The 26544-nt window shown below is 39.3% G+C and overlaps 1 protein-coding gene across 1 annotated transcript in view; it reads left to right on the top strand.

The window, feature by feature from the left end:
- Positions 1–26544, top strand: part of csmd1a (CUB and Sushi multiple domains 1a) — a 452056-nt gene that overhangs the window by 374621 nt on the left and 50891 nt on the right. The window contains exons 35-48 of the mRNA XM_068328424.1: positions 359–454; positions 592–795; positions 1073–1197; positions 1767–1863; positions 2879–2983; positions 7873–7991; positions 8121–8190; positions 8867–8983; positions 9386–9595; positions 14196–14384; positions 14755–14932; positions 21484–21629; positions 23851–23931; positions 25044–25157. Coding sequence (XP_068184525.1) covers positions 359–454; positions 592–795; positions 1073–1197; positions 1767–1863; positions 2879–2983; positions 7873–7991; positions 8121–8190; positions 8867–8983; positions 9386–9595; positions 14196–14384; positions 14755–14932; positions 21484–21629; positions 23851–23931; positions 25044–25157 — 1851 coding nt within the window. The remainder of the gene's footprint in view (positions 1–358; positions 455–591; positions 796–1072; positions 1198–1766; positions 1864–2878; positions 2984–7872; positions 7992–8120; positions 8191–8866; positions 8984–9385; positions 9596–14195; positions 14385–14754; positions 14933–21483; positions 21630–23850; positions 23932–25043; positions 25158–26544) is intronic.

Genomic DNA, 26544 nt, shown 5'->3' with positions numbered 1-26544 from the left:
ATATTCAGCCTTCAGGCAAAAGTGAAGGAAAACTCTGCCAAGAGCTGTTTCATAAATGTAAAGATTTGCAGATACAGTAGATATGTGGTTGTGACTATCTTTGCCCTAAGAAGCTGTGTACGTTTTCATGTCATCTTATATCTACCTGTGACGTTGTTATGCCTCTCAACTGTCAGCAATTTTGCCAGAAAAAGAGATGATCTATTGCTGTATGATTACAAGACAGAGGGTTGAGCTGTTTTTAGCATCAACTTACATTTTACGTGTGTGTGTGTGTGTGTGTGTGTGTGTGTGTGTGTGTGTGTGTGTGTGTGTGTGTGTGTGTGTGTGTGTGTGTGTGTGTGTGTGTTTGACTCAGGAGAAACATTGCCATTGGCAACCTCCAATCAGATCATGCTGCGGTTCAATGCTAAGAGTGGGCAGTCAGCTAGAGGCTTTCATTTTGTCTACCAAGGTAACTCCCACTCTGTTTTCTTGTGTTTCTTTGTCTCATATATGCAACACTAAATAAATGACATGCATTTAGATCAAGTTCAACATGAAATTCACTTTACTGATATCTGTTACTTTGTACAACCATCACCATTATAGCCGTGCCTCGCACGAGTGACAGTCAGTGCAGTTCTGTGCCAGAGCCCCGGTATGGCAGGCGGATAGGTTCAGAGTTCTCAGCTGGCTCTGTGGTTCGCTTTGAGTGCAGTCCGGGTTATCTGCTGAAAGGATCCGGTGCCATCCAGTGTCAAGCTGTGCCAGGTGCCCTCGCCCAGTGGAATGCAACAACACCAACCTGCATAGGTGAGGTTAAATAACTATGAAATGTAAAGGAAGGAGGAGGAGACCAGTGAGCATATATAGTTAAAGGGAATAAAATCATGAACTGTTAATTATGTAGTATCCAATTGCTGTTGAATGCATGATGAAGAATTAGGATGTTGACATCAATTCTAACAAACTAAATATATACCTCTCTTTCTGGTTACCCCTTAGTATTCAGATTCACAGTCCAACAAACTGCCCTATCTGTTAGCTATTTAGTTCATATAATTTGCTGTTTTTTACATCTCCATTGTAGTTCCTTGCAGTGGCAATTTGACTGAACGTCGTGGCACAATACTGTCTCCTGGCTTTCCTGAGCCCTATCCCAACAGTCTCAACTGTCTGTGGCGGATCCATGTGAGCGAAGGAGCCGGGATACAGGTGAACATATCCACACTTAAATATGCATGTATATTGTAAAAATTACAGTTGTGGCTGATATAACTTTATGTTTTAGGTTCAGATCATGAATCAGTTCAGTCATCATATATATGATTGATTCAATACGCACCTGCATGCATGTGAAGTTTCATGTGCTCCTGGCGCTTCCAACAGTGAAGCTGGTGGCTGATGATGCTATATTACGCAGCTCGACATTAATGCCTGCCCTAGGGCAAGCAAACTCCGTTTATGCAGTTGTCATATCGGCCTTGTTAGAAATAATGTGATGTCAAATGCAACATTACCTGATAATAAACTGCGCACTGTATCACTGAACAGGAGCTCTTCCAGCTGAGCTGAGCATTTGAATCTGTCTCCTCGCCTATCATTAAACTGGATGGATGAGAATAATCTTGGGTTGAAAGTGTAGTTTCAGATAAAGCATTTGTGGTGTTAACTATCTCCTGAAATAATTGTGTGATCCAGACTTGAACTGCAACATTTATTTGGGAACTTTTTAAAACCGTTATTACTTACTGTTTGATTTATTTTTGTTTTTCGCAATTCAGATCCAAGTTATGACGTTCGCCACAGAACACAACTGGGACTCACTGGAGATTTACGATGGAGGGGACATGACAGCTCCTAAATTAGGATCATTTTCTGGTATGACGATATGCTCAGGCGTGAACACAAAGAAAAAAAGCTGTGCAAGGACACCCTTGCACACACTTTGAAATCTATGATGGATGAGATTTGACAGCTTCTAAACTATGAGTTCACGCATACCCACCGAGATTGATAGACATGAGCAAATACATAGACATAAACACACAAACACACACATTCATATACAATATATGTCTTTAACTATAGATATGCACGCATAAAGAATACACTGGGAATCTATGATAAATGAGTTGTAATAACTATAAACATGATATGTATCTTTAATAAATAATAAACATCACTGATAGTTTTCCAATTTCTAGAGGTCGGTAGAAGAAAAAGGTGAGGAAAGGAGAGAGGGGAAGAAATTCACCTCAAGGTTGAGTGAAGGATGAAAAAAGGGGGAGATAAAGAAGATGGGAGGGATAAAGGGTGATCTAACCTTTTACAATTTCCCAGTAGAGTTTCCCCTGTGACCTGCCCCGAGCACATATCTGTCATACACCTATCACACATACAACATGCCCCCCATAGGGCAACACACACACACACACACACACACACACACACACACACACACACACACACACACACACACACACACACACACACACACACACACACACACACACACACACACACTTGCTATGCCCCTCTCAGGACGGCACACCAGGGAGTTGCCCATTATAACCACTGTGATCTTGTGTTGACCCACTAAGCAGCTTGACTGAGTCATATTAGTGGACCTTTACATGAAAGGGACTGTAATGCCAGCTATTCCCAGAAATCATGGGTCATTCACCCGCTCTACATGTAAATTTTTACCATTTCATAGATTTAAACAATACTTATTGTCAAAATTAGGAATTTTTCCATGTGTTTTCTTATGAGTTTTTTTAGTGCACATTTTTACTTTTATGAATTTTTTGCTTAAGGTTTTTAATTTATGTGGTCAACATTTAACAACAAAATTTATGATCTGGTTTTGTTTGTTTACATCTATCCTTTACAGGAACTACTGCTCCAGCTCTCCTCAACTCAACATCCAATCAACTCCTTCTGCACTTTCAGAGTGACATCAGTGTGGTGGCAGCAGGTTTTCATCTTGAATACAAGAGTGAGCTAAAGCTTTTACAGATTGACAGCTAAACAACTTAAAACTCAAGCAGGCGGTCAGGCCAGAGCGGCAAAGAAAAGTCTTACTATTGGATGTCTTCTTAAGATAAATCTTGCATACGCACACGTAATCCAAACATTGACATCAAATAACATGAGTCAGTGGCCTGAGGTAGTATTATTTGAGAGCATATATATGCTGACACAGACATCATTACCTAATGGGACCTAAGTGAAGAAGATTCAGCACATACTATACACAAGTGCATGTAAAAGACCTTTACATTTGTAAAAAAAACCAAACCCACATGTGTGAGTTATATTATGCACACTGATGGGGATTTCAGCATATGTGCACACGTGGTTTACTACTTTATGTTGTTTGTTGTCCTTTTGTTGTAATCACTAGGGATAAAAACCTGATATTTTTTGATTGGCTTCTTCTATCAGATCTTCTTCTTTTCCTTTTGCCTTGTCCTGTTACAAGGAGCATGTCATCATTTTCCATGTCAGCCTATCTTCTACATCCCCCTCTCTAACACCAACTGCCCTCACATCTTCCTTCACTACATCCATCCACCTTCTCTTTGGTCTTCCTCTTGCCCTCTTGCCTAGTTCCATCCTTAACACCATTTTACCGATATACTCACCTTTTCTCCTCTGAAATTGCCAAACCATTGAAGTCTGCTCTCTCTAACTTTGTCTCTGAAACATCTCATCTCGTCTGTTTCTCTGCTGTATTCATTTCTGATCCTATCCAACCTGGTTATTCCCTGAGAGAACTTCAACATCTTCATTTCCGACACCTCAAACTCGGCTTCCTGTCTTCTTTTCAGTGGCACTGTCTCTAATCCATCCATCATGGGTGGCCTCACCCTTATTGAATTTTCACTTGATTCTAACAGAGACTCTTGTGTCACATAAGACACCTGACACTGTCCTCCCCTCATTCCAGACTGCTTGGATTCATGTCTTCTCCTCCTTACTACACTCACAGTTGCTCTGGACTGTTGACCCCAAGTTTTTTAAGTCCTCCACGTTCACTATTTCTTCTCCCTGTTCCTTCACTTCACTTTCTTCTGACCTTCTCTGCGCTTCTCCATCAATATCCTCAAGGAAAATAAAGCATCTGTGGTACTGTTTTTAGGCATGAAAGCATATTTTTGTTCACAAATACTCACTTCTTTCCTGAGACTAGCCTTTTCTACTCGTTCCCACAGTTCATTGTGACTCATCAACTATGCCTCTTTTTTTACCTGTGCCACCTTCATTATGACTCTACGTCACATCTCAATGTATTCAATGTCCCACCTCTTCTTTGCTAGCCTCTTTTCTTGTATGGTTTTCTGTACTTGAGGGTTCCACCACTAGGTCTCCATCTCCCTGCTCCTACCAGAACAAGTACTCACCTATTTCTCTGCCCTCAAATAATCTTTAGCAAAAATTGGCCAAACCACTCCTCTATTATTATTTTTTTAACACTGATATTGCCCAGATCAACAGATTATTTTTTGTTTGTTTTTTTACGCGTTATGATAACTCTTTGTTCACTACTTCATGTTGCTCCTATTGCCCCTTCTTTCTGTGTAAATGTAGGTCATTTTACATGTCTGTCTTTGTTTCTCTGTAGAACACTTGTTATTGTCCGTAGGTGGGAGCAGAGTGAGGAGATATGATCATGGATGGCATATATTGTACATGCTGTGTCAGTTATGATGAATAGGCCATTAAAAAAAAATGCAAGTAATGCAAGCAAGTAGAAAAGAAAAGCAGACAGGAGAGAGAGAGAGAGAGAGAGAGAGAGAGAGAGAGAGAGAGAGAGAGAGAGAGAGAGGTTTCTTAAGGGGAGTGAAATTCAAACTTTTATACTGTTTATACACAATGTAGAATTATCACCTGTCCTGTTTGTGTGTGTGCATCTTTTTGATTTAATCACTGCCTACATTAATGCATCACAACCAACATAACATGTGGTGACTTATTGCTTGTCGGCATGCAGGCTTCTTGCCATTAGCACAGAAAACAAGCTCATGTACAACAGACTAAGCATTAAACTATCCAAAAGAGTGCTCAAAAATAGTGTAAGCAATACAATGGTTTGAGAGCACTTGCAGGATTCAGATGGGGCTACTGTATGCTTGGGTGCCAACACTTTTTTTTTCCTGTAGGAAAATTTTATCCATAGTCTTCAAAGCTTATTTACATGAGATCTTAACACAAAGTACGTATTTAATGATTTTGTTGAAAAGAAAATGCTATTAAGATCATTCATATTAGCTCTTTAATCTGCAATAAGAAAAATTCCAAAATTGCCTCGATTGTTCATTAATGAATGAATGTTCATAATGATACTTATCATGAATGCAAAAAAAAGCTTGGTATTACACAATAACGACACACTGTACAGTAATTTACAATAAATAATCATAAACTGGTAATATTGAAACAATTTACTTAGCTGTAATGTGTTGTGAAAAGATTTTGTCTACACTCATATTTTCAGGAGCATGCAGTGAGCTGTGTTTTGCTGCCAAAAGATCTCCTTCTCAGTTTTGCTGTAATATGTACAAAATCATGTGCATGGGGCATGTGAATGATTGCGGTAATGATGATCTCATCATTTTAAGCTAACTCTCCTCTAAAGGGAAAAATGAGAAATCCCTCTCCCTTGTCTGTCCTGGAGTAAACTGAACAGAAGGGTAGTAAATCCTGTCAGTTAGACTTAAATGCTGACACTGTCTAGTTGTAGTCCAGTAGCCCTAGTGGGGTGGTTTGTGGTGCTGTCAGCATTTTACAAAGCACTGCCGCTCTGTCATAACCAAGGGAAAGAGGGAGCAGTTTGCTCACATTGACAGAGTAGAGGGAGAGAGAGAGAGAGAGAGAGAGAGAGAGAGAGAGAGTTGGTCAGCCAAATGGAACAGTTTCATTGATCAGCTGTCCTGACAGCCTGCTGATGCTCTGACTAAATAATACGCTGTGTGCATGCATGTGTGTCTCCGAGTGACAGTCTCTTGCAGCTAATTTAGCTATGTTCCATTCCTCCCTGTAGATACAAACTCATGTGACATTCAGTCACAAACACACACTCGCAAATATGAGTGTTGTGTGTGTGTGTGTGTGTGTGTGTGTGTGTGTGTGTGTGTGTGTGTGTGTGTGTGTGTGTGTGTGTGTAAGCTCAGCAGGATCATATTGTTTCTTTGGTGAGGTAGTTGACAATGAACCAATACGACCAGATGCTCTCTCTCTCTCTCTCTCTCTCTCTCTCTCTCTCTCTCTCTCTCTCTCTCTCTCTCTGTCTCTCTCTCTCTCACACACACACACACACACACACACACACACACACACACACACACACACACACACACACCACACACACACATTGACTCCTCTCTTTCCCCTTCTCTTACTCTCTATCCCCTATCTCTCCTCCAACCATTGCATTGCCATGGTTACCACTCTAGGGCAGTCTTATGTGAAAGTTATGTGAAACTTACTGATGTGAAAGTTTCCAAATGAAAGATGCAAGCAAAATCACACACATAGAAATGCACACACAGTTGTGCAGACATAACAAACACACATCACTTGTAGTTAAATGCCTGTCAACTGAAAAACTTATTAGGGATGGATTTAACCTTAACGTGTTAGTAATCTTCACCCAAAGACATAATGTTGCCTTCATATATTTCTAAGCAGTAGTCTAGAGGCCACTGGCACCAATAATAAAGTGCAAGCTTTTATATTGTTGTGTCAATTATCAAATGGGCTCTTATGTTCACAAAAATAATCATTAAAAACATTTGTAAATTAATCTGCCACATCAGATCCCTGCCAAGTGAACGTAAATGTTTTTGTTCAAAAACCTTTTGTTGAAAATCCTTGCATTATGTAATGAATGCAAAAAGTCCAAGACATAGAAAGTTCAATGAAAAAAGAAAATAAAGGTAAAATGTTGTGTTTTTTACTACAAGTGTCTCTACGAAGGTCATGCTCATTTCAAGATTAATGTAATCTTTAAGTGAAAGAAGTAGACAGGAAAATGAACAAAACAGTGATTTTTCAGACATGTAACAAAACTGAGAACAGACAGAGAACAGCTGCAGAAAACTATTCCACTGTCATTTTAGAATAGTATCAAATAATTCTAGTCAGCCATGAAAAGTTTGAACATGAAGATAAAACTAGAAATGACATTGTTGTTGCTTAGTCAAATACAGTGTGATGATCATGTTGTATTTACTGCTCAGAGCACACTATTTGAACAAAGCAAGGCAGTGTTCATACATACTTTATATATATATATATATATATATATATATATATATATATATATATATTTGCAAAAAAACTTCAATCACATTTAACATTTAAAACATTTAGAACATTTTACAATTTTTCATCAGATTAAATTTCAAAAACACTAAACACTCAAAAACATTAAACACCAAGAAACAAAGGGAAATACAATATGAAAATTAGTGCGTTGTAACACACACACACACACACACACACACACACACACACACACACACACACACACACACACACACACACACACACATATATATATATATGTATATGTGTGTGTGTGTGTGTGTGTGTGTGTTACAATGCACAAATTTTCATATTGTATTTCCCTTTGTTTCTTGGTGTTTAATGTTTTTGAGTGTTAAGTGTTTTTGAAATTTAATCTAATGAAAAAAATTGTAAAATGTTTTAAATGTTCTAAATGTTAAATGTGAGTTTTTTTGCAAATAATATATATATATATATATATATATATATATATATATATATATATATATATATATATATATATATATATAATCGTATACATTTTATCAAAAATTGAAAGTTCATCATGTCTGTGATCCATCTCCTTTTTTGTAGCTGTCGGTCTTACCACCTGTCCAGAGCCCATGGTCCCAGCCAATGGGATTAAAATGGGAGACAGATATATGGTCAATGAGGTGGTAGCATTCACCTGTGAACCTGGCTACACATTACAGGTAATATTTAATTATTTAAGCAATGAAAATGTACTCAGTATAGTATAATAGTACAATATAGTATCAAATTGTATATTACGTGTACTATCTTATTTTCTGAAATGTTATCCACTCTATAAATAATTTCAGGGACACTCTCACATTTCCTGCATGCCTGGGACTGTACGTCGATGGAACTACCCACCTCCTCTTTGTATAGGTAATGCACACGCACACGCACACACAGACACAGACACAGACACACACACACACACACACACACACACGTAAACACACACACACACACACACACACACACACATATTGTATAATATGCTTCAGAATGTCATAAAATATTTCAAAACATGCTATGTTATGCTATGATATATAATTTTCTGTTAATTCTCATCCAACAAAACCAGTTAGAATATGTCAACAATAAGACTTACTGCCTAGTGCCTGCCAATGATTAATACAGTCCTAAGAAAGAAAAATTTGAAACTTGAAAAAATAACATTTAATTTAAAAAATTTTGTTATAAAAACTGAATAAAATAATAAAACTAAAAGCAAAAAAAATAAAAACAAAAAGACAACAGTATGCAGTCTCTCTCCAGTCCATTTTCTTTCAATCAAGATAAGTGAAATGACAAACGCATGTTTGTGGCCAACAGATTTATTACATATGTATAAATAAGAAGGTCCTAAAATTGAAAATGTTAGTACTACAAGTAAGCCCTTTGGATACCACTGCACTTTTTGGATGTTTTTGTTTGTTTGTTTGTTTGTTTTGTGGTATGACCTTTGCTCTTTTGAACCTAAAATGATGAAGTGGTGACCTACTTGGCTCATGCCTTGCCTGTTTTAACAATGTGTTTCCTGACTCTGTGTTGTCAGCTCGTTGCGGTGGGGTGTTGTATGAGATGACTGGTGTCATCCTTAGTCCAGGTTTCCCTGGCAACTATCCAGGCAACTTGGACTGCACTTGGCAAATAACCCTGCCAACTGGATATGGTATGATTATGGGATGGAAGAACATTCCTAAAATACTATTTTTCTTCATATACTTCTGGAACTAACCGGGTTATACATGGTTTAATGAAAGTTTTACCACATACATTAACCTATCATCCATACATAGCCTTTATTTGATTTTGACACACATTAGTAATACTTTACTAATATGTAAAAAAAAGAAATTCTTTATTTTCTCAGCCATTTAGCAGCACTTTTGATGGAGTAGCAAGAAATATAAAAATAATAACACTGTGAAACATTGTAAAAGTAATGTTATAAAGCAATTGTTTTTCCAGCTCCATTCATTGACCACCAATGTGATATCTCGTTGAAGATCCTTTGGTCATACTAGTCATATCTACTGTATTTGTAATTCTCATATATATCTTTGTATTCTAGGAGCTCATATTCAATTCCAAAACTTCTCTTCTGAAGACAACCATGACTTCCTGGAGGTCAGGGCTGGACCACAGCACAGCTCTGCTCTTATTGGACAGTTTACTGGCTCACTGATCCCACCAACTCTGATGAGCACTACCCACCTGACAATCATCCACTTCTATAGTGACCACTCAGAGAACAGGCCAGGCTTCAAGCTGAGCTATCAAGGTGAGGTCACGTGTGATTTCATAGAAACGAGGCAGACCTAGTTTTTCAAATTCAAGGTTGTGATCTAATTTTCATCCCCTTGCCTCCCTGATTACAATGTCTTTTGTTTCGTCTTTCTATATTACCCAGTTCCTGAGATATGTGCAATAAAATGTACAAAAGTTGAAATTTGACCTTGACTTAGTTTTCTCAAGGTCAAGGTCATCATTTCACTTTCATCCCCTTTGCCACCCGGGTGATGTGCTTTTCTTTGCCACCCGGGTAATGTGCTTTTCTTTCATCTTTCTATCTGCAACGGTTGTGAAGATATTTGGTAGACGGACAGACGAACACACAGACACTGTCACGGCTCGAGCTCGACTGGCACAGGGAACCCAAAAGCATGACAGACAAACAGGCAGGTCAAGAGTCTCGGAGCAGGTTTAATAGAAAAGACAGGGGTCAAGTTCCAAATAATCCACAAACCAGGCAGACAAAGCCAATTAGCAGGCAGGATACGTAGGCTGGAGAGTCAGGGCGGACTCTGAACAATCTGGCAGAGAGCAAAAGGCTGAGCTGGCATTTTTAGTGTGGAGACAGATTAGGGAGTGGCTGCAGGTGTGCGAAGGGAAGGCAAGTGCAGGGAAAGAACTGATTGAGGATGAGACAGGATCTGGAACAATAAGACAAGTTAGTGGCAGGAAAACAAAAAGGGAAATCATAGGACAAAGACGTGACAGAACCACCCCCTCTACAGACGGCCCCTGACATCCCAAGCACAGTCCCAGAGGAAGACCCAGATTCGGGCACAGAGACGGGAGCGGGGTCCAGAGACGGGAGCGGGGTCCAGAGACGGGAGCGGGGTCCAGAGACGGGAGCGGGGTCCAGAGACGGGAGCTGAGCGGGGTCCAGAGACGGAAGCTGAGCGGGGTCCAGAGACAGGAGATGGCCGGGATCTGGACGCAGAGACGAAATACAGTCTGCCCCTAGGGAGGGGGGGTAGAACCAAGCTCCTCCCGGGGTTCCATGCATTCCTCTGAGCCCTCTGCGAAGTCAGACAATCCTCCTGAATGACAGGAATCAGGAAGTGACGGGACAGAATTAAGACAGTTCATCTGACAATAAGTACCCCATTGCATTACAGTTCCGAATGGCCAGTCAATGTGAGGATTGTGCTTCCTCAACCAAGAATACCCCAAAATTACAGGTTGCTGGGGAGATGGGATGTCTCTTAATGAGATGGTAAGAGACTCCCCATGAGTACCAGACATGCACATTGACAGAGGAACAGTCTGATGAGTGAAACTGCAGAGAAGTCGACCATCCAGGGCAGTGGCATGAAAAGGCTCGGCTAGGGACGCTATACCAATCCCCACGCGAGTTGCTAGGGACCAGTCAAGCAGGTTGGTGTCAGCCTCAGAGTCAATCAACACACCCACCTTAAATTCTTGTCCTGAGCAACTAAAGGTTGCGTGCAGCAGGGGTTGTGAAGGTATCGTAGCATTCATTGTTGTACTCACCAGCGCCCTCCGCTTACCTGGTGAGCTCGCTCCTCTTACCAGGCAAGAAGAAACAAAATGGCTGGCCTGGCCGCAGTAAAGGCAGTGGTTCTCGGCCAAGCGACGCTCTCTCCACTGGGGGCAGATGGTAGCGACCCAGTTGCATAGGCTCTTCTTAACCTCCAGGGACGTCCTCAGTCATCGGTGGAGGCATCCAAGCTGCAAGAGGGTCGTGGGGCACCTGGACAGCCTCGGGGAAGCGCAGTCTCTCTCTTCTTCGCTCCCAAAGGCGGCCATCAATGCGGATAGCCAAGGCCACAAGAGAGTCAAGATCAGCGGGGGAATCTCGCGTCGCCAGTTCATCTTTTACCCGGTCGGAAAGACCGTGGTAAAAGGCATCAAAGAGGGAAGCAGGATTCCAGTTGCTCTCAGCAGCAATGGAGCAGAAGTCGATGCCATACTCAGCCACAGATCTTCTCCCTTGAGACACCTTTAACAGCCCCCGGGCTGCCTCTCTCCCAAGGGTCACAAGATCAAACACCTTCCGAAACTCAGCAGAAAAAGACTGGACAGGTGATTGTCGCTCCCATTCCACAGTTCCCCAGTCCCAGGCCTTTCCCGTGAGTAAGGAGACAATGTAAGCCACACGGGACCGCTCCGTGGGGAAAACCGAGGGCTGCTGCTCAAAAACAAGAGAACACTGAACCAAAAAAGGGCAACAGGTTCCTGGGGCACCAGAGCAGCGCTCCGGAGGAGGAATCTGAGATTCAGAATGGGCGGGCGGAAGAGCAGGCAGAACAGGAACAGCAGCAGAACCCGGGTTGGTCAGAGGCGCTGCAGGAAGTGAAGCGAGATGTTCACACATAGCCTCAATTATGCGCTCCAGGCAGGTGTTGTTGGACTGCATAGCCTCAGACAAGATGGAAAGGTGATGGTCGAGGAGCTGGATCTTGTCTGAGGCTATGGAGGACTCGGTCTGGGCAGGGATGCTGTCAGCTGGGTTCATATTAGCCAGATTGTTCTGTCACGGCTCGAGCACGACTGGCACGGGGAACCCAAAAGCACGACAGACAAACGGTTCAAAAATAGTCACGATAGCAGGCAGGATACGTAGGCTCGATAGTCAGGGCGGACACTAAACAATCTGGCAGAGAGCAGAAGTCTGAGCTGGCATTTGTAGTGTGGAGACAGATTAGGGAGTGGCTGCAGGTGTGCGAAGGGAAGGCAGGTGCAGGGAATGAACTGATTGAGAATGAGACAGGATCTGGAACGATATGACATGTTAGTGGCAGGAAAACAAACAGGAAAATCATAGAACAGAGACGTGACAAACACTGACAGTTACAATACATTATTGCTTAGCAGGATGTAATAACTGTTGACTAAAATGAGCCAAAACTCCTGAGCTTGTGCTACAGACACTGCCCCCCCGGGAATGCAGAGGAAATACACCATTACACCCGTGTGCAAACTGAGCTTGCTCTTTTATTTTACAAGATCAGGGAACACAATAGCTTTTTGAATGATCCAGAAAAAACAGTTATATGTTCAAATATCCTAAATAAGACCGAAACAACATCACAAATTTTAAAGCTTCCTCAGCTCCAAATAATGAAAGGTGAATGAAAAACTGTTAGTGGGATTTTGATCTTCAATCCAGAGATAAGTCATGCTGAAAACTCATAAAACCATACGGCTTTTATCTCCTCATTAAAAGAAATGGATTGTTAGTAAGCCCATGTGAGAAATTGGCATTGTGTCCAGAAGACTTTACTTGTGGCTGGAAGTGCTTCATTTCAAAGACACAAGATTTGCACTGTGGGCGTATAACGGTAGAACTAGAGCAGGACTTAAAAATTAACAAGACGCTGACCTACATCCAGATTTACAAAATGTATATGTGTGTGTGTGTGTGTGTGTATGTGTATATATATATATATATATATATATATATATATATATATATATATATATATATACACACAGTATATAATATATATTTGTCTCAATTTCTGTAACCATGTTCTTTCCCAAGGTTGATATTCATTCAATAGAACGAACATCAACTTTTCATTCTATTGAAAAGTTGATGTTGTGGGCATTGTAAACTTTTGAGGTACACCCTGCAATGATAAGTAATCAAATTTTGAACTACTGCAGTTGAGAACATTTGTAAACATGCATAAAACCTTATTAATAAGAGTTTTGCATAAAATAACCTTTTGTATGTGTGTGGATTTAAAAAAAATGGAAAAATAATTTCTCTACAGGGATTAATACAGAATAGTATACAAAATATAAAAAAATAACTGTTTTGTCCTTTGTGTTTTTCAGTAAGTGTTTCTCAATAGTCAATCACCTCCATCAGTACCATGATGGAGGCACCTAGCATTTCATGACATTCAGTGAGACGTGCACTAAATGCAGGTGTAGTGCTGATAATGCTTCACCCTGAACATGGACCGGATTTATTTACCTTTTCCTGGTATATGTAAAAAAAATTATATGTGATTTCCCTGCACTCACAACCATTAGCCGCTGTGATGTATGTGTTTGGGTACGTGTTCAGAGAGCTTATAGATACGTATGACACCTCTGAAAATGGTTTTGGCCAGTGTAGCCAGCATTCAAGCAAGGCATGACAAATGTGTACTGACATATTGAAGAGGAAGATACTGAAGTAAAAAAATGAGAAACTCTTCCTCATGTCTCAGTTTGTCTAATAGCCTCATAGACCACCACTATGTCATTAACTCTACTTGCTTCCTGATTTGTATTACTTGGTACACCATATCAGTTGTTGCTAAGGCTTCTTACCGTCTACTTCCCTCTCATGTAACACTGTCAAATTAAAGGGCACATGCATGTATGTAGGGATTGAAGGATAAACCGTTTACTGATGGATGAATCCATTATGTATTTAGAGGGAGCACAGCTGGGTCATCTACTCCTGAAGGATACACACTGAGATACGAGAATAAATTACACAAATACAGTGCATATATCAATTTGATTGTAACTATGTGTCTGCACCTTTCCTGACATTTTAGAATGAAGTAAACCTAAAATTAAATGGAGTACTGTATTTCCACACTGACAATCCTTTCTTTTTCTGTTTTTAGCCTACCAGCTTCATAACTGCCAGGACCCATTTCCTTTCCCTAATGGTGACATCATCAACAGTGACTATAATGCTGGCCAATCAGTAACTTTTCAATGTTACTCTGGTTATGTTTTGATTGGACACCCGGTACTAACATGTTTACATGGGAATAACCGCAAGTGGAACCATCCTTTTCCACGCTGTGAAGGTATGAGCAACTTTAAATATTTTGAATAATGTCATTAAATAGCTAATAATCTTTAACCCAGAAAATTTGCATACCTCATGTGTCAAGTAGATATTTATAAAGTCTTTCTATCTTCATTAAAACATTTCAAAGCTAAAACACATATTTCATCACAATCACATATTTGTAAAAAAGTAAATATACTTTTTTCTCTTGGGATTGTTCCTATTACTACTACTGATGCTTCTACTTCTCACACTGCCACTAATGAAATGTATTCCTTACTTCAACAGTTATTCTTGTCTTCTTCTTGTGAGCCTTGCAGGCCTGGAACATTAGAATAAATTGACAAATTTGCAAATAGATAATCTAGTCGTTCTGCCTTTTACAGCTCCTTGTGGCTATAACGTCACAGCTGAAAATGGGACCATATATTCACCTCAGTATCCCAATGAGTACCCCAACTCTCAAGACTGTAGCTGGCTCATCACTGTTCCCCACGGACATGGAGTTTATATAAACTTTACCTTATTACAGACAGAGCCAGTCACCGATTACATCGCGGTCTGGTAAGTCTTGGGAAGCTCATATTTGAGTGTACTCTACACGCATACATAGAAATTTGTATTATTTATACAAACATGGTCTTACTTGTTTAATGATGTGTATCAACATGAGTCAGATTCAAAGCCATTTATATCTGTTCATGACATCGTTGTTCCAAAAAGTATATCATCTTATTTGACTCCTAATACATGGCGACTCTCAAGCAGTATCAATGGGATTTAGAGTGTAGGTTGGACTTTATATATAGGGAATGTGAGAATAATGCATTTACAATGGGATCAGTGACCAATTCAATCAAACTCAGTACCATGGCTATATGCAGACTCAGAGAGAATTATGGCAGTAATGATGAGATTCAGGCGGTAGCGGGGAATGCAATGAAACAGCCAGTTGAGTTTGGTTAAGAAAGCTATTGGGACTTGTTTGATTCTGACTAGCTTGGCTCAGCCTGGGAGAAATCTCTAATTGTATAGGCTCAGTCAATGTCAGGTTTTCTTTAAAAAAATGTTGGACTGTGAACTTTTTTTGGTAGGTTATGTTATGTGATCTAGTGTTTACTCGATGATTGGGTGAGGTTATTCTGTCATTTTCATAAATAAAAGCATATATGACAAGCTGGTGAATCTATAAAGAGGCTCTACTTTCAGGTGTTTTGTTGTTATAAATTAATAAGGATTTTTTTCTTTCTTTCGCATGTGTAAAATCAAACGTATTCACATATTGCAGGTTATCAAAAGACAACTGGTAAGTATAAATTGTGCTAACATTATATGCTGTTGCACTGTTTAATCTACCTATGTCTCAAACACATGTATATATTTGGGCACAACTTGGGCTTGACACTCAATAAAATATACTTTTCTCAGAACCAGTGGCATAGCTTCCTTCCAGAGCTTCGAAATGTCAAATCAGGGAGATAATCAATAATTGTCTAGAAGTCATTCTTGGACAGATTAAAGGTCATTGAAATTGTGACTTTGGCAATCTTTCTTCTTGGCAGTGATCGGTGTTCATCTGAGGTTTAACAGATCTTTTATTCTCTCATATCCTGGTAGTTTGAGGGACAGTTTTATGACAGTATTCGGTGTAAGTTTTTAGGTGTGATTTTTGGTCCTTTTTCCTTGCCCAGAGAGAAATAAATGGACTTTTCATTGGTAGGAAAGTGAAGGAAAGAAATATTTTCAAAGTGTTTAGATGAAAATATCAGTCTATATTTTTATTATGAACACATGCTTTCTGTATGAATTTGTATTTGTAGAATTTGTACTGTGTTGATCCAGTTAGTCCTAGACTGTAGTGAATTAAACCTACCAATTACTACATCTTGAATGAAGTTTCAGAACACTGAATATACACCCTAGAGAAATAGAGAAAGCAAAGCTGAAGTACCATGGGAAAGATTTAATAAACAATAAGTTGTGCTGTCTGCTCTTTATGATCTTATTTTGACTCACAACATGACAGTTCTGAGTTTAAACCTTAGGATAGTTTTTCTGGGGGTTTGCATGTCCTCCGGTGTTTGTGTTGATTACCTCATGGTGCAGTGGGTTTCACCCACTGAATGAAAAGCATGTATCATCAGTGTATTGGGCACTGGTTTAAATTGCCCGTACGTAGTTGTGAATGTGCGTAGCCCTGAACAAATACACAAAATCCTCACAGGACAAGTGTTTATGTACAATGGATGGGTAGATAGATGTTCAGAGTGTGCCTTGGCGCATAAAAACAAAATAATTACAATGGTGCTTAGAATACCACAGGCCTCTGTCAAGGCACAATAGTCTCCTTTAATTCAATCAAGCCTTATCCAAAACCCATAGTCCTGTAACCACTATGAATGATTATTATTATTAGTTATTTATATTTTTATTGAGATCCATGCATTATTCCTTAAAAAAATCAGAAAATTGATCAATACTGAAACTTTACGGAGTACTATCTAAGACAGATCCAGGATGTTCCGTGGAAAACTAATCTGTAGATTTTTTCATAGTCCTGCTGCAACCAACAAACACAGCGTGAGGCAGCTCTTTGGCAGAGGTAAAAATCCAGAAGCCTTCAGGATCTGTTCTTTTCCAACCTCACCATCTGCTATAAAATAAATTCAAACTCATGTCTGCATTCCACTGTAGAAAGTCGACCGCAATCAGCCCAAGGATTGATACAATATGACACAGTCATTTAGAAGTGCCTATGTCTGCTACAGTATATGCAACCATACGTGACCATCTATTGCAGTGTTGTCACTAACCAATCTGCATTTGACCTTCAGAAATGCTTTAGAAAATGCATTATGTGTGCATGCTTCTGTTCTATTTGATCAATGAAAGAGCAAGGCCACTGGAAAATTATTTGCTTCATGAAATAGTGTAGCTTCCTCCACGGCACTGGGAAATGTATTTACACTGCCACTCAGTGTCAATGCCATCATTGACCAAACCTATACTTGGATTATGCTTTGGATCACACAGTTGTGTGCAGGACTGAGAAGTTTTGAATACAGCAGACTGTCATGTCATGCTACTCCTATGTTTTTGGCCACTCTGTCTGTCTTGACTTGGTTTTTAACAGTTTGATTTTCTGATTCACCCATTTCAATAATTGCCAAAGATACTATATCACTTGTTTGTGCACTAGGTTTATTAGAAATTGAGTGCAAAATTTATGTTTAATAGAGAACTTACCTCTTAGAATACGATTTGAGAAGGAGTCATACTGAGTCATACTATAAAGAGGCCTACAAAAGTCAAAGGAAAGCAATCAACCAAATTTTCCAGTAGTTACAATACACATTAGATGTGTTGTACAGGAGCAGAAGAAGACAGAGGTTGAACATTACATTTGTGCAATGCCAACAACCAGTCACACTTAAACAAGTTAGGTCGTTTTTATATTTTAATTTGCTAACCTTACACTTTCCTCATCATTGATTGCACCGCTTCTCTATGTTGTTCTGATTTCCTTCTTCCCATACCAAAATCTCTGGTTCCTCAAAACTCAAATTTAAGGGATGAATTATGTATTATTCTGCCTTGTGTAATTCATATGTAAGTGTTCTGCCTGCCACCCTGGGGTGTACTGGACAGCAGGCAGCATCCAGATGTTAAAGACCGCAGCCAAACTTCCACTGTCATCTACCACTTGATTATGTCTGTTTTCACAAAATAATGAGCAAATAAAATCAAATACTGACTCTTTAGAAACATCAAATTGCATATGCCATTATAATTTATCCCTCCTCTATAAAAAAAATTTGATTTTATTCCTCAATTTGTACCTGATTATCAAAATAAATATCTTTATTTTGATAATAAACATGATTATCAATATTATTAATATCAATATAGCTTTGGTTATCTGTTACCCATACTCTTAGGTTCTGCTACAATTACAGAATGCAAGTGACAACTATGTACTCTTTTGCTCAGGATGTTTGCTCTTACCTCTAGCTTCATTTCGAACTGGAAATACCTTCTTAATTAAATCTGGTCCCATGACTCTATTCAGTTATTTCAGACAGGATGTTTCATTTATTTTTTTGCCTTTAGATTCATGGAGTCTTTATTTATTAAAACTATTCATTATTTATCAAAACCAATTTTTATTCTGTCTGTATCAGCTAATTGCAGTGTTACAATCAATTTATACGCCGAATAGTTCAAGATATTTCACCACATGTAATCAACCAGTATAAGTATTTGATTCATGCAGTCTTTGTAGCTGGATATTCCGATCATTAGACCTTGACAGTGGTACAGTTTTCTATCCTATACTGTGAGCTCCACAATGCCTGTTCCACTATTTGTTCCAATTAAACTATCTATACCAACATGCAATGCCATGCTGTAGCCCCTGACACTACAGAACACAACTACTGTAATCAGAATCAGAATCAGAAAAGGTTTTATTGCCAAGTACAGTAAAAATTACTGTCGAGGAACTTGACGCGGTGTCGGTGCATAGAAAGGTGGAAGAGAATAGTAGTGAGTGAGGAATAGGATAAGAATTCAAAAAACTATTTACAATTCACATTACGGTGTGTTTAGATACTGTATAAGGATGGTGATTGCGGGTGAAGAAAATAAGTCCAAACAGTAAACTGTCTTTGCAGAGTGGTGAGGGGCGGATGGTTACCTGGGGGGGGGGGGGGCTTGTTCATGAGGCTGACTGCAGTTGGGAAGAAGCTATTTTTATGGTGTGAGGTCCTGGTCCGGATGGACCGTAGCCTCTTGCCGGAGGGGAGGGTCTGGAAGAGGTTCTGGCCAGGATGAGAGGGGTCAGCGGCAATCCTGGCTGCACGACTGCGGGTCCTTGTGTCAGACAGTTCCTGGAGGTGTGGGAGGCTGCAACCGATCACCTTCTCCGCAGAATGGATGACACGCTGCAGCGTGGGCATTATGCCCAGTAATGCCCTTGGGTGTGACAAAATGCTCTTTAGAAGTGCCATCTTTATGGGGTTTTTTTTCCCAAACAAAAACATGTAAGGGACATTACCAGTTAGCAGTTCAAAAGAAGATGAGAACATCAAAGGGGAAGACAGACTCTGAGTCCAAATCAGCATCTAATGTTAGTACACGGGTTCCAAAGTCCAAAAGGGCAGGTGACATTCATAAATGATAAAATTGCAAACAAGAAAAAAAGTTACAATGTGTGACAAAACATCGACAATGAACTGGCAGTAAAATACTCAAACTAAAAGCACAAAGAACGGAGATAATGGGACAGAGGTGGTAGTTTGAGGAGGAGGCACTCAGAGATAGGTGAAACAATGAGAACCAACACTCGAGCACAAGCAAAAGATAATGAGAGATGGAAAATAAACATAAATGAATACTGTAAATAAGAAAAACATTAATACCAAAGTGACAAGAAGATAAATCACAAAAAAGTAAAGTCAAAAATAGTTTGTAAAATAAAGTGTATAGGTGTACAGCGTTCAAAACCAGACACTAAACCTAAACCATGATTAATACACGTGACTTTTAATTTTTCAATTTGCTGGACAAAATTCTCGTTTTAAATAAGGCCTCTATTGTTTCACTCAGGGAGACATTTTTTGTCTTTATGCAAGTGTCTTCTTCTTCTTCTTTTCCTTTCGGCTTTTCCCTTCAGGGGTCGCCACAGCGAAACATGCAAGTGTCTGTTCCCTCTTATTTTGTTTATACAGAGGGAGTAGACAGTTGACTGTGCTCAATCTTGAATAAAACTTAAATATATACATATTTTTGTGATGTACGTGTTAAATTTCATCAATTAAAATTACACCCACAGTTCTCCGCACTATACAGCAGATTTTAAATGGTTTTACACTTTCAGACAGATTTGAATTATTGAAGAACCAATTAAAATTTTAAAACCATTGTTTAATCCAATGCTTATTAACATAAGAAATAAAATAAAGCTTGATATTTATGAACTTTAGGAAATATAACCTTTTAACAACATTCAAAATTTAATGGGTGAAGTTAAGCTTTTAATCCATGGGAAACATTCATTGAATGTGTTCACAGTGTTTTTGCTGCCATTTCATGACAAAGCATGTGATCTTGACTGATATGTGCTTATGTGTTGTTGACAAATTACTACATTTGGTAATTAGATCGAGGCAGTGAATGAAAATGCACAATTAATTTTGAACTTCATACAGATCCAGAAACCTGTCTTTATTTCTGAGCCCTTGGAGTAATGTATGCTGGATTTTGGGGAGGTGGTTGTGAAAAATTTGCATATTTCTACCTGGAATATAAAACAAAATTAAAAGCAGTAGAGGATGTGTGCCTGTCTGAGGTGTAATGTAAAATAAGTGGTATAGGTAATTTTAATTCATATTGTGTTTATGTGTGGGTTCTCTCCGGGTTCTCCGGCTTCCTCCCGCCTCCAAAAGCATGCGCTTCACGTTGATTGGCCGGTCCAAAATTGCCCGTAGGAGTGAGTATGTGTGTACATGGTTGTCCATCTTTGTGTGGCTCTGCAGTGCACTGGCGTGGTCCCCGGAGTGTCCCCCGCCTCACGCTCTATGTCAGCTCAGTTAGAATGCAGCTCCCTGTGAACCGCTCCGGCGGAAGAAGCAGTAGAAAATGAATGAATTGTATGTAGAGTTAATCTTTCCGCCACTTACTATTTCACTCTTGATTTTTATTTCTCTGTCTGTAGCTCTGCTGCTTGAAGTTACATGCCTTGCTTTGTTTTGTGACATCAGGTGTCTTCATTCTCTTTCCATCTGTCCTCATCCTAAATGGTTATATATATTCTATACATTCCTGATCATTCCTGAATCTGTACTTCAAGTATTCTGTCTATATTGTCTTGACTATGATTTGTCTGTAATAAGACTGGACTGTGTTTCTTTGATGTGCTACACACATCAGACATTCAGACAAAAGTGCTCTGAACAAGTGGCATACTTGTATAAATGACCTTGATATGTTTTAAATTTGCTGTGGAAATAAGGCTGTTTTTAGATTGAGGACAAAACTGTTATGGAAAACGGTTTTCAAGAGTGATGATACATGATGTGATACATACATGTGTGTGTTTTTCTCTTTTTTTTTAGGGATGGCCCAGATACTTCTAGTCCTCAGCTGGGAGTCTTCAGTGGCAACACAGCCTTAGAGTCAGCCTACAGTACCAGTTTGAAGGTTCTCATCCACTTTCACTCAGATTTTTCAACTGGAGGATTCTTCATTCTCAACTTCCATGGTACAGAAACTGTACACACTGTCACACTCAGCTGTTGTATGGATTCCCTTGTATATAGCCTTCACCTACTATTACATGCAGTTGCTTTTTATATGTACGCAAGTTATGTTGGGAAATACAACAGCTCAATACAACACTGATTATCTATTAGTATTCTGTCCAATTTCCTTTTATATATCCACGTCAGTTTCTTTATTACCAAACTAAATAGTGGTTTTTAAATTAAAGTATGTATGAATATGGTCTTGACACATTTCATTTGAAAATCCATGAATACTGATAAGAAACCTTAAAATAGTAAATAATAAAAGTGCCTTTCTACAAATAAAAGCACGGTATCACATTTTTTTGTTCACATTTTTTCTGTTATTTTGTTCAATTATTTTGCTCCAGCAATATTTTTGAGTGATAAATCTTGTATTTCTGAATAGATCCATTATATACATTCAGAAATCTTTTTTCAGAAATCACTGATAGTACATAATTTGAGGTGCAACTGTGGTTGTCTGTACTCATAGGTTCTGTTACATGTCTATGTTAAAAAAGCCACTTTAACACAGTTATCTGTGTTATTCTGTGTTATCATATCATAGAACCCAAAAGCATAAGTGGAGAGTAGGTGCACGCAGAATTGAGATTTGTTTTAATTCAAAGCAAAGCTCAGAATACCAGGTAATCAGTTCAAACAGGCAAACAAACCTGATAAACTGCGTGCATCGTGGAGCGATGGATGAGAGACGTGAACACACGTTTACCAGGACTAGAGGCAGTGCTGAGCGAGTTACACCCCCACAATATGTGCGTGGATTATGGATACCTGGACTAACGTGTCTGCTTCGACTTTAGTTCGATGTTTCGCAAAAGCCGGCATCATTACCGGACAGCCACCCGGAAACCAGACGGTCAGCGATAGTGAGATTGCCTAGCTATTCAATGCAGACCGAAGATGAGGACTTTGAAGGATTTAGCACAGATTTATCAAAAAATAAAGAAATAAAAACATATTTAAAAAATAATGCCGGTGTATTTTTTTTAATTTAAATACGTAGTACAACACCGTTCAAACACAGTCACCTTTTTGCTTCCGTTAGCTAGCATGCACCGAACAATAAGGTATGGAGTGTGTCCGGTTAAAGTACAGAAATAAACTCCGTTATTTAGTTTGCGCCTCTTTGTACAATGAGCCGAATGGTGCACAAAATACGGTAACTTAAGGACTTTTAAATTGGCAACTAAAGCAATTAGTTTATATACTATAGACTATAATTATAGATATATCCCTACCCCACACTAAACAGTACCACAGCACTACACCTCTGCTTTATGCAAGTTATATCACTGTAGTTAAGGCTTAGACAAGAATAAATAAGACAAGAATAACTTCCACCATGTCATTTATTGCTGAACAACAGATCTTCATTGTGCTTCTCCCATAGCTCAATGTTGCTACAAAGCGCTGGCAGTACGGGAACACACTGCTCTGAAAATGACTGCAGTCAATGAGTTAATGTCTAAATCATACATTTTTGAGATTGACATTCTGCAGTGTTTACCTGATTAAATTGTGACTGGGAGACTTCCCTTTTCTTAGCTGCTGCTCATAGCCGCTACTTCTCTCTGTTCTCATCCCGTGTCGAGTGAATGACAGGATGTGAAACATGTGGTCAAATATTTTTTTCAAGAACGAAAAAAAAAAAAACCGTATTAACCGGTTTACAATTATTTTCTGTTCCGATTCTGTTCCAGAACATTAAAAAATATGAAGTTTTCGGTTTTGTTTTCGTTCCTGCCAAAATACCAAAAGTTTCCGGTTTTCGTTTTCGTTCCATGAACCGGTTCAAAGCCCTGGTTCTGTTACATCGACATACTCAGTCCATACAGATGTTTGTTTTGGCTCTGTGCCTAACTCAGCAGGCATCACAGAGATGGAAGAAAGTGATACCCCAATACATGTTCCGTATGTTTAGACAGAGCATTGGGGTGGAATAAAAATAATTCAGGCTTGCAATGAAAAGGCTGTCTGAAGTGAGTTTATGACTCCATCATGGCTGCTCCTTAGAACTCGTGGATAATTTGAATGTTTCATTGGAACAACCCTCTTTTCAGACTGATCAGACCAATCTCATTCACACTTCTTCCTGTGTTACAAATGGGAAACAATATTAAAGCCATGGATTTGAAATCTGAAATAGAAAAATAATTGGTTTGCTCCTCCCTCCAGCCTACCGTCTGAAGAAATGCCCTCCTCCCCCTGTTGTGGAGAATTCAGAGGTGATCTATGAGGATGAAGACTTTCAGATAGGTAATAATCCTGACTAATGTTTACCTTTTGATTGTTAAGACACCAACAGGGATGGATGGATGGATGGATGTTTGGATGGATGGATGGATGGGTAGGTTGGTGGATGGGTGGGTGGGTATTTGGATCGATGGATGGACATTTTCCATATGTATCTGGAGCTTATGGAAATATAAATGAAAACGCAGTCTTATACAATTTATTTGGAAAACAGGCCATACTCCTATCCGGAGTAATAATGGGTTCATTATGAATACTATGCTTCTCAAAATCTGTGACAAATGAATAGCATTTTTATGTGAACTTACATGAATGTAAAATGAACATAGCTTCTCATTACACAAAAAAAAAGGTTTTTCTAGTCTTATTGGTCTGAATTTGTGAAAGGAGTTGAAACACCAACATTTTGATCAGCCTCTGGTGCACAAATTGATAAAATGTGTTCTGCTATGCAATTGAAACAGGTCTATTTAGGATAAAATTGCTTGTCAACATCCCTGTTTTCCCTCTGATCTGTTTTATGCTGTGCCTTGATCAAAGCACCCGAGTTTTAAATCTGTTGACCATTTAGATTTGTAGCTGTAATCTTATATAAATGCTGATATTTCCAAAGCAAGATCAGTTTAACCTCAAAGTGGTATACAGAACTCAAAACATAATAATTTCATTGCAGAAAATTGAGGAAAAATATTATTTTCATCCTTTGAAGAAACATTAACAGTGCATCAAGTAAATTTCAGAGCTTTGACAGAATATACTATTCCTCACATTGATATTGACAAGACTGAATAATGTTCATACCAGGTCATACAGGTCAATCAGTAATCCAGGGAATGATAGCGCTACTTCAGAGTGAGTGATTTCCAAATATGTCAAAGTGAAATTATTGTAACTTGCACTAAACCATAGCAGTACAAGGACTTCATCTTTTCATAGCCGCAAAGGCCAAGGAGGCTAGTGGGGGTTAATAAGCCTTCAAAATCTTGAATGAAGTGCAAACTCTTTATTTTGGCTAACCTAGCACTACCTTAGAGACCTCACTAGCATTGCTGTCTAAGAAGCATTATTTAATGAAGCTCAAGGCAATGTTGAAAGTTCTTTATTGTTCTGTTCAGGTGATATTGTAAAGTTTCGCTGCTTACCTGGATACACGCTGGATGGAAAAGCAGAGTTGATGTGTAAACTCAATTCCCATTTGCTTTTTGAAGCACCTCCTCCAACATGTCAAGGTATGGCAACAATCATTGAGATCCTGGAAACATACATGATATAACCACGTTATTGCACATTTTTTGTACCTGTCAAAGGGACAGCTACAGGAAGTCATTCCTGCCACAAGCCATCACTGTACAACAGGTCTAACATATCAGAAAGAGTTCCACCACAGTCTGATCTTTAAAGATATGGCTTACCATAAACTCCTGTGAGTTCCACACTTATTAATACGTTCATAATTTGTCATGCTGGGGTATTATCATTATTGTTACAGTGCGCCCTCGGTCTTTGCGGTCAATGCGTTCCAGGAACCACACGCGATTGAGGAGTCCACGATCGAGATCGCAATCTATTTATCTTATTATTTACTGTAAAGTAAACGTTTATGAACCCTCCCCATACTGATATCAAACCACCTTCTATCTGTATTACCTTTTCCCACACTCATATCTACTGTTTAAAGTCCAGGACTGACGGAACAAGCGCACTTCTGGATGCCGTCAGCTAATAGAAAGGGCGTCCGGTATCACATGACTGCCGACCAAAAATCCGCAATGAGGTGGTGTCGCAATCGTTGATGTGCGATCACGCGAGGGCGCACTGTATTGTTATTATTTTTAATACTATTATTATTACTCCCTTTCCCCTTATGTCTTCATTTTCTTCCATTTATATTCTCTGTTTTTTTGTCTGATGAATGCTGCTGCAACATGTAAATTTCCCAGTTTAAGATCAATGAAGTATATGTTATCTTATGTTTTGGAGTGCATCTCTGAGGTTAAGAAGCTATACAAAAGGGTTTGAAACTATTGCTAAATTAACTATGTGATGTAGTGGTTAGCGCTGCCGCCTCACAACACGGTGGACTCAGGTTCAAGTCCCGCTCTGTGCAGAGTTCGCATGCTCTCCCCGTGTCTGCGTGGGTTCTCTCCGGGTTCTCCGGCTTCCTCCCACCTCCAAAAGCATGCGCTTCAGGTTGATTGGCTGGTCCCAAATTGACCGTAGGAGTGAGTGTGTGTGTGAATGACTGTTTGTTTCTATGTGGCTCCGCGGTACACTGGCGTCGTGCCCGGAGTGTCCCCCGCCTCACGCCCTGAGACTGCCGGGATAGGCACTGGCTCCCCCGCGACCTGCATTAGCGGATTAAGCGGGTTGGAAGATGAATGAATGAATGACTGAATGAATGTTTGAATATTGTGTTCTCTTGTTTTTTGTGTGTCAATGAACAACTGTGTGTTAAAGTTGTTGTCAAAATGCTTTTTCATTAAAACATTATCTGTAAGAAAGATGAAAAGCTCAAAGAAGACATTGAATTAAGGTCTGAATCAGTATAACTGAGTTAAATTGAGACATCCTGAAATTTCACTTGATTCTGACTGTATCTGTGAAAACTTTGTTTCT

Source organism: Antennarius striatus, chromosome 1 (assembly GCF_040054535.1).
Source record: "Antennarius striatus isolate MH-2024 chromosome 1, ASM4005453v1, whole genome shotgun sequence".
In the NCBI taxonomy this organism is placed as follows: domain Eukaryota; kingdom Metazoa; phylum Chordata; class Actinopteri; order Lophiiformes; family Antennariidae; genus Antennarius; species Antennarius striatus.
The sequence above is the reverse complement of the archived record's forward strand: the minus strand, read 5'-3'. Positions and strand labels throughout refer to the sequence as shown.